This window comes from Pan paniscus, chromosome 19, assembly GCF_029289425.2.
Source record: "Pan paniscus chromosome 19, NHGRI_mPanPan1-v2.0_pri, whole genome shotgun sequence".
NCBI lineage: Eukaryota > Metazoa > Chordata > Mammalia > Primates > Hominidae > Pan > Pan paniscus.
In genome coordinates this window covers 86,146,952-86,160,362 of record NC_073268.2, presented here as the reverse complement: position 1 = coordinate 86,160,362, position 13,411 = coordinate 86,146,952, and the positions used below count along the sequence as shown (strand labels likewise).

The following is a 13,411-nucleotide window of genomic DNA, read 5'->3' as shown; positions in this document are numbered from 1 at the left end:
AAAGGCCATAGTTTATTTTATTCATTCTATTTTTGTTTTTTCTACCATCCCTGCTAGGTGCTCAGCAACTCAATCTATCGAATTTCAAAACATGTAGAGGTGTCGACATAAGTCTCAAAACTCTGCACAGAGAATCCCAAACCACAAGCTTGGACATTTCCAAGGAAAGAAGCACAGGGTGGCAGGATGAGGCAAGAGGCTGCTTACTCCAAGCCAAATCTCATGACCCAACCGCATAGTCATAAGAGGAGTGCGTTCAGTTGCTTTAGGAAACCAAGAGCCGTGAAAGAAAACACTTGGGAATTTACTGGTAGATAAGGTTTTTCTGATTGAAGAAAAGGTACAAAGTAACGCAGACCAATGATGGTTTCTGGGCAGCATTATGATTATGTCTTTTTAGGAAAATGCCCCTTCTAGGGGACCTTACTTGCTGTCTGCCCACAGATTTATCTGGACTGAATCTCGGTTACTAGTTTTTGCTTTCAAAGACCTCCTATCTAGGGGAACATTTGAAAAGAATTTACCAAGTGCTTGCCTGCTGCATAATCTGTGTGTTCTGTGTTAACACTAACTTGCATTTTGCATGTGGAGCCAGAAGCTCTCTTCTCGGGAGCCTGGGTCATACTGCTCCTTTAAAAATGAAAGTGAGAGAGAGAGAGAGGCCACGCTGATTTTAGAATTGAGTCAGGGCTTTGTGATTTATAGAGTACCCAGGGTGGATAGGCGTGGTTTCTAGATATCCACAGGCAAGTCTTACCTTAAAAGACACAGGACTTTGCACACGCCTTACAGAACATTCAGAACAGAAGAATCAAGGCTTGTAACCGATGAGACTAATAGATAGAATATATTAAACTGAGTAGAATCTGTTGCCTAAAAATTTACATAAAAGTGGCCCAGAGAATCCACTCAGCACATGTCCTGGCCAACTCAGAAATGATGAAATACAAATATTTAAAGAAAAATCTGGATTCCTTTGTGTGTATTAAAAATCCTCTCAAATATTCTAAATGGATGCAGTTTGGTCTTGGTGAGGGATAGAGGGTCTGAGACAGTATTAGCAGTTTTATTTTTTGCCCAAGTTGTACACTGCCTGCTTTATCCAGGTTTCTGTGGATTTTAGACCATTCACCCTAGTGAAAGTCCCAATAAAACACAGAATGTAATTATGTTGGGGGGAAGAAAGAAGCAAAAGAGCAGTGGGCCTGGTTAATCCTTTTATCAAGGTCACTCCACCACCAGCATCTCAGAGGGATTTCCAGGCCAAAAGCAATCCTTTGTGTGTGTCTCACAATAGTGGCATGTCCTCAACTCCTTTGAAAGTATGAGGTCAGGAGTTCGAGACCAGCCTGGCCAGCATGGTGAAACCCTGCCTCTACTAAAAATACAAAAATTAACTGAGTGTGGTGCAAGCCTGTAATCCCAGCTACTGGGGAGGCTGAGGCAGGACAATGGCTTGAACCTAGGAGGCAGAGGTTGCAGTGAGCTGAGATCATGACACTGCACTCTAGCCTGGGCAACAGAGCAAGACTGTCTCAAAAAAAAAAAAAAAAAGAAAGAAAGAAAGAAAGAAAAAAGCACGAAAGAAAGCTAGCTGTTTCCACAGTGATCAACTCCATCAACTGTCATGGACAAGTACAAGTTGGACCTAAGCCGTGCATCGTTTTTTTTTTTTTTTTTTACCAGCCTTGTTTCCTGGATAATTTCCCTTAGATATATTGCTGTGTCAATTAGAAATCATATTTATTTTCACTTATGAAAAAGACGTCTGGAGATATGCAATCTAGGGCTGCAGTCTTTCTTACCTTTCTATTTTCCCTTGTAGGGGGTGTCCTTGATTTGCATTCTTAAAAGGTGGCTTCAAGAGCATAAGCTACCAAGTTAGAGGTCCAGATGGAGAGAAAGGTGAGCAGGGAGAGGAACAGGGCATGAGCCAGCCAAGTCAGCTTAAAAGCTTTCATAAAAGCCGCACCCATAGATTCCTGCTAACATCTTATGTGCCAGAACTACGCCAGTTAACCCTACCCTCCAGCAACCTGCATCAGGACTGGAAATACAGCTGTATTTAAAAAAAAAAAAAAAAAAAAAAAAACCTGAACACATTATTTTCCAATTAGGAATTTGTTAGGGAAAAGAAGATGATGGGAGAGTCGATGAAATGGAAATTTAAAAAATCCACCTTACTATGTTATTGTGGGGATTAAATCCATGCATCAATCACTTGATAATACTCACTAATCTGGTGGCACATGAAAATAATATTTTCTTCTCTCTCCTTAGTCTTACTCACTTCTCCAGGGCCCCCTTCAGAAACTATAGCACATGGTAGAGCAATACCTTGATGCCACAATTCATTTTAAATCTATTTACCTTCATTGAATAATTTCATTTTGGGGGAAAAAGTGGATGGCATAGGAAAAAATATTCAACCAACTTCTCGTTATTGGCAGGGCATTTGAAACTAGAATTGCCATTTTACATAGAACCTGCTTGTGATACTTACAGAAGCAACTAATTTTTACTTCAGCTATACCTGTTGTACAAGCTGTTAAAAAACCCATAAAAATGCTTTACAATGCTGCCTATGTTCTCTTTCTATGAAGCAGCATTCTTATTTTTGGTGCACTGTACCCAATTCTGACCACATCAGCAGAGAGAACTTATACCACTGAAAATATAGGTATATGCACACAGTTTTTGCATTATTTTAAGATCTTTATTATTAAGTAACTCATTGGGGTTGTCAAAGTATGTTATAAAATTACACAGATAATTAGAGATATATATTACATAGAAATGCTGATTTTACACTCTCTGAGTACAAGCATTTGATTATAGAGGCTTATAGCACAACAAAATGTATTTCAAGGGACACTGATGCCCCTATTCTGATATTGACAAGGCAAACATCAGCGGTAGCAGAGTCAACAAAGCAAAGCAAGATGAAATGAAATTAGATGTAGGTAAAACAAGCTAAAAATATTTTTAAGTGTTTTTGTTTATTGTCATGGTGGCTGTTTTCTACTTACAAGATTGCAGTACTCTAATTTAGCCAAGTAATTGCTGCTGTAAAATCCAAATCTACAGAGCGCACAATTTTTTAAATGGAGTGTGCATTCCTCAAGCAAGACTAAAAACAATCTTACTTGGGTCTCTAATATTAAGCTTCAGAACAGTTTTGCAACTTTTGACCTGAACAAATCTCTTATCCATAAAACAATAGGAATAAAAGATTGCATATGCGCACTTAAAAAGTAACTTTATTACTCCCAGGTCAAAAAAAAAAAAGGGAAAAGAAGGAGAAAGGGAAGGATGAGGGGGAAGAGGGAAGAAAGGAAGGAAGAACAAAAAAAGAAAAAAGAAAAGAAAAGAAACAGAAAGGCACTCTATCTACCTATACCTATATATTTTACTTGTATTTCTAATCTTGGACTATGTAATTACTTCATTCGCTTGTGTGTTTTAATTTACATGGAGAGAGAGAGAGAAAGAAAGATTTTCCAGAAAAAGCAAAAACTGTGTGTGTGTGTGTGTCTGGGTGTGTATTTAAATAAAATAAACAAATAAAAGCAGTGCCACATACTTATTGCCAGTGCAGCAACAATGTAAAACAAAAACAAAACACAAATAATTCTGAATGTTCCTAATATCTCTTTGATTTATAAAGTTTAAAGTGACTCGACTCAGTGGATGTGGGCTTAAAGTAATCATGATTAACATATTTTAACATGAAAGTATACAACTTTATCTCATGTTCTAAAACTTAAGAAATTTCATTGTACTCAGATTATCCACTTACTGTGCATTCAAATCACTTTAATTGAATTCTATCTCACAAAATCCTTCATTTAAATGGTTATTCCAAGTTTAATAAAAGAGTTTCTTGCAATCCACAACTCGAGTCATTTGTATCTTGTATGGTAACCAAGACAAGAAGCATACATAACTGCTTCTGGGCACAAATAAATATCTCCCTCCCCACCCTCCCCCCAAAAAGGTTCTATCCTTTCTGTAGCAGCCAAAGTTGCAATCTTTCGGGACCAGCAAGCTAGCAACGGTTTCTCTCCGAGGGTCTGAGAATGTTTATCGCTGCTAACCATCCCCTCACCTCATCTGTATGATCCTGTCCCTTGGTCATGTCCTGGAAGAAGGTGGGACGTGAACATAGAAAGTCCCCTTCTCAGAGAACCTAGCAAGGTCGTGGTTGCCTTGTTTCTGGTCTCCATTTGTTGGAGTCTCCCAGGGACGTTAAGAGAGAAATGCTGCTTTAAATACTGTTAACTTTTCTTCTGCCTCATCGGTTAGAGAAAAAATCGCTTCTAACTCTGATCACTACCTGGGCAAGTGGTAGTGGAATTGGTGGCATGGACACTTTCTTACAGCCACTCGCTATGCTTGCTGAAACCAAGACAGTCCAAGTGGCGAACCTAGTGACTTGAACTGGTGAGCTGATTTCACAGTTACATTTCTCAACGTTACAGCTTACTGAATGCATCTTTTGCATATCTTGGTTAGATATGATACTTTTTATGGTAAATCTTCATTGTATTATCAATGTTGACACATTTAAAAATGTATTATTTATGCTGTCTTACTTGTCTATTTTTATTTTTATTTATTCCAGCCTCCTTCCTGCCTTCATTCCCCATTTTTGAATACTACACCTCCAACTGAAGATACAAGCATGTAAGATAATAAAAAAGATAAATTTTAATCAATTAGGCTTAATAGCATTCTTAATACAAAATTGGCGAACAAGAAAAATTTTAATAACTGAGAACTATGGAATTTTTAGATTATCTTTTACCAAGTTTAACTTACTCTACTTACCCAGCATCATCATAAAACATAGCCAAAACACTTTCAAAAAAGCCACGTTTACAACGACTTGATTGGCTGAAAGATAAAATGATTCAGTGGTAGCCCTCATAATTGCAATTTAGGACTACATTTGGGATTCTACAGAGATTCTGTTTAAAGTCAGGAGAGCTTTCTGATAAGGTGTTTCCCTGTATTCATGTGTGGCGGAAGTGGTGGTCTCCTCAGGGTTTTCACAGCTGCTGACAATGGCAACTGCACTAAATGACCTTCGTCTCGCCTTGGTGTCCGAAGTGCAGGATTCTCGAACTGGTGGTGCTTTTTCTATGTGGAGCTGCTGGTCTTTCCAGTCCAATTGCTTGGCACTGCAAAAGGGGGCATATACTTCCACACTTCCTTCAAACTGTAAGCAGTTCACTTTGTAATACTTCCTCTTAACTTCCAAGACATCATTAAACCTATGGCCCCAGAGAATTTCTCGGGGAACATAGGAGCTTCTAGATTGGTGAGATGTTCCAGTGGAATCACCGGTATAGATAAATGTCACCAAAATCTCAAAGTTATCTTTGGCTACTGCTTTGCGGTCAAGGGCATACAGAGGGCTCTCATGGTCAATTTCATGGACAATAGTTACCGGGGTGACCAGGATGATTTGGTCGTTGACTAATTTGAGGTCTTTAAATGCCATCGTCATCCTCCCTTCACTGTCTTCCGTGTAGCGGAGAAGTTGGGCTCTAACTGTTCCTTCTACCACGTGGTTTGGCCGAAAATCACCAATGCGCCACATGAGGCAAAGCTTCCCATCTCTCATACCTATAAGTGCAAAGTAGCTGAAACGAATGGTTTGGGCTCTCTTTCGAGCAGTTGCCATTTTGGCCAAAGCAGCTCCAATGATAAAGGTATTTATGATGCAACTTAAGATGGACTGGAGGATCACCATGAGCACGGCCACAGAACATTCTTCAGTAACACAGCGATAACCATATCCTATGGTGGTTTGGGTCTCCAGGGAGAACAAAAAGGCCCCTGTGAAAGAATGGACGTTGTCAACACAAGGTGTGATGTCTGGATCATTTAATAGGTCGCCATGATGAAAGGCTATGAGCCAAAAGACAGAGCCAAATATCAACCATGAGAGAATATAAGATAAAGAAAATATCACAAACATATGGCGCCACTTGGTGTCCACAAGAGTGGTGAAGATGTCAACCACATAGCTTCCCCATTCTCCAAAAATGTGCTTGAAGTAGACATTACAGCTGCCATCTTTGTGAAGTAATCGTCTTCTTGCTCTTCTCTTCTCAGCTATAATGTGCTCTGGCGGGTAGCCTGGGTATTTTGCGTCCACATTGACAATATGATAGCTGCTGCCGTAATAGCTCATTCTTTGCTGTGCCCTTAGGGATCCAGGTGAGTTTTGTAGTAGTAAGAATTCTAGACTTGTTGCTATTTCTTGGTTTGGGTTTTCAGTTTGAACCTAAAAAACAACAACAACAAAAACACACTTTTTAGCTTTCAATGTCCATCTTTATAGCAATTTGCCAAATTTGGAGCAGTGTCATACCATCTAAAATAGCTACGACTTCATCTGAACATTAGCTGCACAGTATTGATTACTCATTTCAGTTTAGAATTTAACCAGTCATTATAGAGGCAAAATATGCAATTAGAGAAAATAACATTTTTATATATGAATAAGGCTTGGGTAAACACTGTGATTATCCCAAATGATGCCTCACTAACTTTTCTGACCTGATATAAAAAAAAAATCTGCTTTATTTTTGTAAACTATTCTTGCATGAGGGCATTTAGAAAACAAAGTAATTGCTAATATGAAAAGGCAAAATTCAATTCAGATATGTGTCTAGCAGTCATAAGCTTCCTAACTGTTTAAATCAGGTTTTTCCTTAAAAGAAGGATGCAATAAAGAGTTTATACTTTCATATCATAATGTAACTTTCATAATTGTTAGTGTAATAGGTAATCCCTCACCTTCAGCACCTGGTGCTTGCTCTCTCTTCCACGGAGGCCTTTCTTCCTTGTATACTTCCCAGGACAAACAGAACTGACAGGGGTACTACTTCACATTAAACTCATTTCCCCCTAACTCCACCTTTAGTCTTGAAAGAAAAGAAAAAAAAAATGCATCTTTCTTAACCTCAACGGAACTAAAACTACTCCCAGGTAAGCTTTCAGAAAGGTGTAAAATTGCCTCTGCCTTTGTCTCATAACATTCATCCTTTTTTTTTTCTTTTTTTTTCTTTTTTTTTTTTGACACTGGCAGCTCTTCTCTTTCCCTCTGAATAGAGTCCCAAAAATTTGCCAAAGTTGCTAATCTCGTTTCCCTCTTAAAGGGAGCACGCTACAATTGAACCCTTCTCTCCGGCTTTTCAGTGTTTTCCTGATACTTTCATGGACATCCTTAGGCAAAATAATTTTTCTCCCTCCAAATTCAGTCTTGAAAACATCAAGGCAGAACATGCAGCTCTTATCATTTTTAGCATCCATGGTATAATAGGCCAAAGGATTTCCCAGCTCAAGTCAAAGTGAAATTTAAAACTGCAACATCAAAATCATCTTGAGTTACTCCTATGCAAAACAAACAAAAATAAAAGTATTGTAGCCAATTTTAACAGCTTAGTAACTATTAGAATATGTGTTTTTCACAGTCTACCTGTGCTAGATGGGATGAAGGGATTATAACGGGGGACTTTAGGGAATCCTGCCTCTCTATTACATAGAAAATGCAGTATGAATAAATACTATTCCTGACATAAAGACCCCTTGGAACGAACCAGGGAAATTCATCACTAAATACGTGTTCAGCACCTTCTCTGCTGCAAAAGGACAGAAAGAGTTAACTTCCCTCCAGTGAAAAAGAATCAATTTTCTTTTCCTCCAGGGATCAGGCCCACTTTACAATAAACTCTTTGTTTAATGCACCACTTACAAGGATGGACTCCACTTAAAGCCAGAAACTCCCGTAAGGCATGTATGGGTTTATCTCTGTCCTCTACCTGCCTGCACTTCACCCATCATCCAGATCAGTTTTGATCTGTTACATCCTCTCCTTTGTCAGCACTTCAACCCAATTTGGGGGGATCCAATTGTATAATTTCAAGATGTGACCTAGGGCTGCGAAAATGCTTACTGGAAGGTCCAATGTAAAATATTTTCACAAATTTTGTCCACAATAGCCACCATGCTTTGGAGGTTTCTATCTGTCTGACTTGTCATTGAACAATATTTTACAAACAGAAGAAGGTGCTGTAGGGTTCTCAGTGTCCACCCTCTCAACTGGTCATAGGAGGCATGAAAATGGGATGAAGTATAATCAAAGGTCCATATGATTTCAAATTAAAAAGCAGATATGGAGATACAATTATTTTCTTCTTAAATGTGTCCAACCTAGTTCCTTCAAGGGAACTACACACACGGTGGGAGTCTGAGAGTTAGAAAACACTGTTCATAAATCGAGAGCTACTGTGTGACTCTGCTCTTTTCTTCTGCCAATAAATAAATAAATAAATAAAAGGTTTTATTTGAAATGGCATTCAGTTGGCATCATTTTGAATTCCAGGGGTACCAGCAACTGCTATACACAAGCCTCTTTCAAAACACCTTCCAAAGTGAATGAATTTTCAATTAATACAAGTTACAAGTGAACAAATTTGAGTGTGTGGAAAATGTATTGTTGAATAATGTAACAATTTGAGAGGTACAAGTTACAACTGAAAATTCGGCCCCAAGCTCACCATGTTTCCTGATGTGGTTCATTATTGTGATCATTAACTTCAACTTAGCCAAAGGCAAGCATTCAGATTCTGTTTAGGTCTATACACTTATCCTTTTCTTGACTCTCCAACGATATAAATAACGCATTTTTTAAAAGACAGTTGTCTTTAGGCCAAATGATCAATTGTAACCAAATAAACCATATCCAATCTGACCCATTTCTCAGCCTACCCAATAAGCAAAGAAGTTTATGGAGGCCTTTTTGTCACACTAACTAGATGAAATATTTATTAGTCTCTTATTTAGTATTTCGTGTTAATTTGAGCATTTTTCCAACTGTTTACCATTAAATAATCGAGGCTAGCACTTGCTGATTGACTGGAATTTTATATTTAGCATTTGTGTTTCTTAGGATTAAAACTCAGCCTTAAAAGTGCTTCGATGCTTTCGTAATTTTCTTGTCGCCATTAATTCCGCCATGAGAAAGCATTTGCAATGTTCCTACTTTTGTAATTTTCTGCATGTTGCTCCGTAGAAACTGATGGTGGCTATTGAAAGACTTTCACCTGGGCCTGGAAGCTGCGGGGTGGAGGGTGAATAACTCCTCCCTTCTCAGGCCCAGTCCCAAGGCTCAAGACCACTTGAGTCAGCAGCCTGTGTCAGCAAGATAGCAGAAGCAGGAAGAGGGCTGCCCGGAAGACACGCACCCGCTGAAGACGGAAAGAGAGGCCGTCCGCGTACTGCGTAGCAGTTACGTCAGACTGAGGCACTTCCTCTTTACGGTAGACTCTATAAACCCCTGCCGCATACTCATTTGGTGCTGACGCCATTGTAGACGACAGCACGTCTGTACCCAGGCGCTCATTAGAACAGCGTGTTGCTCCACACCGCCTTGTGGTGTTTGTTACCGCGCTCTTGGGGTTCGAACGGATACAGCAGGCTTGCAGCTATTTCATTGGTTTAAACTTTTTTTTTTTATTGCAAATGAAAATTACTATCAACTATCATTACAAAGCTGTAGAATATGAAGTTCGAAGGAAAACGCTGAATCAGGTAAGGTCTATTCTGACATATAATAATGACAAAGGTAGTAAAAGCACAGCCGTTTCTTGGCTTAGAAATGACTTAGAGTTCTTTTATAGATGAGGCTAGAGAAGAGAGGCAGTGCACTCAGGTTGGTGAAGCGTTTCCATCAACGTTTATTAAATACCCACAGACACTGAGGAAAGCAGCGAGAGACTCCCTGATTTACCTCATCCCACGAGGAGGTCTGAGAGAGCGGAAGTTAGAAGGGTCAGTAACCCCAACCCTGATAACCACTTTTCTCGTATCTTACTCATTGTCTTAAGCTCAGATACAGAAACATTTCTTAATCTACTGTGACCAGTAGTATCTACTTTTAGGCCTCAGCTTTCTAAATCTTTGTATTTAAGGAGAAACTTTTAATAATTTAGTACATTTCAAATAAGCTATAAACACAGCAAGGAACATTCTCAACATAACAAATGCACATCCTGCTTATTTGTCCCCGTTTCCAATATACAAAAGCGTCTCAATCAGACTCATCCGTTTTGAAGCAATTCCTCTGCCATTTTGCCACCTCCTCTCAAATTCAGCGACTTACCAGGTAAACTCCTCTTGTAGATTGCTCTTCAAAGGTAAGCTCATGCCGAGGGTACAACACAGTGGTTAAGACACTGGTGATAAAACTGGATCTTTCCTCTAGCATCTACTTAACATAATATGTTAATATGAAGTGTGTGCTTTGTATACTTTGAGATGCACCACAAAAAAGGTCTAAAATTTCTTCAGAAAACTCAATTCTGAATGTCTGTGGTGTTTGAGGTAACGAGTGCCTTCTTTACCGTGTAAAGGACCTGAGGTAGTTAACACATGAAGTCATCATTATTCAAGTTGCTTTCCTGACGACTATAAGATGAGATAAGTTTTGGTGGAAATTTGAGAGCTGATGGGGTAGAGAGTAGAAGAGATGGCCTAATTCTGTATGCAGGTCATTGCCTTTGAAGACAGGCTTGGGTGGAGCTCTGAGGGAGGAGGAGGAGGAGACGGGAGGATGGGACCCGGGGTAGATGAAGAGTAGGCCGGTAGAGGAAGGTGCGGTTCGTTGGTACATTTGGGTGGGCTTTGGGTGCTGAGGAGCAGAGAGAGAGAGGTATTAAGAGTTAGGACAATGCCAGGCCAAATTAGTCTATGTGGCTATTTTGCTCAAAACCTGTTTTACAACTTCTTGCCCTTGCCGTAGATTATGCAGGAGCCTGAGGCCTGGAATCCTCCTAAGACATTCAGACCCGCTTAGGTGGAGCTCTTCATTCGGCCACTGAACTCTTGCTTTACCCAGAACCTACTAGATAACTGTCCACGCTTCTCCAAATACTCCCTGACTCTCTAACTTCAGTTTCTCCTTTGGTGACAAGTCAATGGCATTCTCAGGTTCCCTTCTCATCCCCAGAGCAGGGTGTCCTCCACCTTTTCTTCCCTTTCTTTCTCTTCTCCCTCTCAGCTCTAACCCCTAACCCTAATCCTCCATTTTGGTAAATGTGGATTTTACCCCTCTCCTGATATAACTTTACAATTTCTCCTCCTGAATCAATTTAAGAAAACCTTGTGCCAGTTTACTATAGAAAGGGGTTATAATATGTTATGAGCAAACAACTAAATGAAAGCTGGAGCTGGGAAGAAATCCAGTGTATCAGCATCACTAGTAACGTTATCTGGAGATCCTGTTTCTAGCCCAGTTTTTCCTTAAGTAGTATCTACATCTGATTATAAATCCTACCTCTCCCCAAATGCTGTTTTATAAAGAAGTAGAAGAAATGTAGAATCTGGGATTACGTTTCTCCATGGTTCTGGATGTCAGGATTGCACCAAAACAATATAAATTATAATTTTAAGTTACCGAGTTTAGAAATCAAATTCCCTTAATATTAGGTTGGTGCAAAACTTAAAATCACAATTTTTTGCACCAATCTAATAAATAGTCTAAAATAAAATGCTTTTCGGTATTGCAGAGAGGGCCTGAATTAGGAGGCGGACCCCAGTTCCAGGTCTGCCCTCAACTTCCTGGGCATCTTGTGGAAATAACTTTTCTCTGAGCCTCATGGTACTAATTCATGAAATAAGGTTATGATACCTATGTCACCAAATTACTGTGAAGTTTGAATGAGATAATGAATGGGAAGCCACCTTTTAATGTGCCAGGCACACAAGAGTCATTCAATAATTATTGTTTGAATCTGAACCCCATTGTCAAAGGCATTCAAACCAGGGGGACTCCATCTTGGAGTAGGAGCTGGGTAAAATGAAGCTCAGACCTGCTGGGTTTTATTCCCCAGGAGGTTAGGCATTCTTAGTTAACAGGATATTTACAGTTAAGAGAATAAGTTAATGGTGTTTACTGAACAGACCTACAACCTAACAGACCCAGGAAATGTCCTGATGTCCTGATATCTTAAGAACAAAAGCATTCTTAAACTAAGAATCAGTTTCACTTTAAAGATAATAATATAAATTCTTGCAGAAGACTGTAGTTACACAAAAATTAACAATTCTTTATCAAAAGCTCTTGTAGTAAAGCACATCTCCCCCATGATTTTTTTGCTTTGTTATCTTATATATATAAAAGCATTGCACCCAAGGTGGGCATGTTCCTCCTCTTGCTTTTGGGAATGCTCTGCCCCGTCTATAGAGTAGCTATTCTTTATTCTTTCATTCCTCTGTTTTCTATTTTTCTTTTTTTTGAGACGGAAACTTGCTCTGCCTCCAGGCTGGAGCACAGTGGTGCGATCTCGGCTCACTGCAACCTCTACCTCCCGGGTTCAAGCAGTTCTCCTGCCTCAGCCTCCCGAGTAGCTGAGACTACAGGTGCCCGCCAGCACGCCCAGCTAATTTCTTTTGTATTTTTAGTAGAGACGGGGTTTCACCATGTTGGCCAGGATGGTCTCGATCTCTTGACCTCGTGATCCACCCTCCTTGGCCTCCCAAAGTGCTGGGATTACAGGCGTGAGCCACCGCACCTGGCCCATTCCTTTGTTTTCTTAATTAACTTTTTTTCACTTTACTCTGTGGACTGGCCCCGAATTCTTTGTTGCGCAAGATCCAAGAACCCTCACTTGGGGTCTGGATCAGGAGCCTTTTCCAGTAACACCCTGAGAACTGAGTTTCATCCTCTGTAGAATATCAGAACACCTGCTTTCACTCTCTCAAAGGGTGCTCCACTGGCAGGACACTGGCAGAGAGCCTGTGGTTCCCAGTATATATTTCTATCTAAGCTCAGGAATAGTACCACTGTTTCCTACCATAAAGCAACCTGGGCCACTTTTCTGTCCTTTCACTAGTTCCTCAAAGCCCCAGGGACAAGGTGACTTTTATTTCTTTCCTCTCTTTTTTTTTTTTTTTTTGGAAACAGGATCTTGCTCTGTCACCTAAGCTGGAGTGCAGTGGCATGATCTGAGCTCACTGCAGCCTTGATCTCATGAGCTGAAGCCATCTTCCCACCTCAGCCTCCCAAGTAAGTAGCTGGGACTGTAGATGTGTGCCACTATGCCTGGCTAATTTTTTATTTATTTTTAGAGATAGGGTCCCGCTGTGTTGCCCAGGCTGGTCTTGAACTCCTGACCTCAAGCAATCCTCCAGCCTCGGCCTCCCAAAGTGTTGGATTACAGATGTGAGCCACTGTGCCCAGCCAACTTTCCTTTCTTTTTACAACCATCACTACATGGGAGATCCCCAGCTCCTTGTTGTCAACACTCATATCTGAACACACACACACACACACACACACACACACACACACACACACACACAAACACACACCCATCTATTCAACTCAGTTTAAAAA

General features: G+C 40.0%; 1 protein-coding gene and 1 long non-coding RNA gene across 5 annotated transcripts in view; one reads left to right on the top strand and one right to left on the bottom strand.

Annotated features, from left to right (window-relative positions):
* LOC129394445 (uncharacterized) overlaps positions 1 to 3,317 on the top strand; it is a 33,285-nt gene extending 29,968 nt beyond the window's left edge. The window contains exon 6 of the long non-coding RNA XR_010110578.1: positions 58 to 3,317. This is a non-coding gene — a long non-coding RNA (uncharacterized LOC129394445). The remainder of the gene's footprint in view (positions 1 to 57) is intronic.
* The window catches only part of KCNJ16 (potassium inwardly rectifying channel subfamily J member 16), a 32,158-nt gene continuing 21,437 nt past the window's right edge, over positions 2,691 to 13,411 (bottom strand). For 2 of the 4 annotated variants that reach the window (XM_008961096.4, XM_008961097.4), the window contains one exon: positions 3,978 to 6,295. In XM_008961096.4, coding sequence (XP_008959344.1) covers positions 4,946 to 6,202 — 1,257 coding nt within the window. In that variant the 5' untranslated portion in view covers positions 6,203 to 6,295 and the 3' untranslated portion in view covers positions 3,978 to 4,945. Of the gene's footprint in view, positions 6,296 to 6,810; positions 7,408 to 13,411 lie in introns of all 4 variants that reach the window. The other 2 variants (XM_034942792.3, XM_003808945.5) reach the window with 2 other exon arrangements.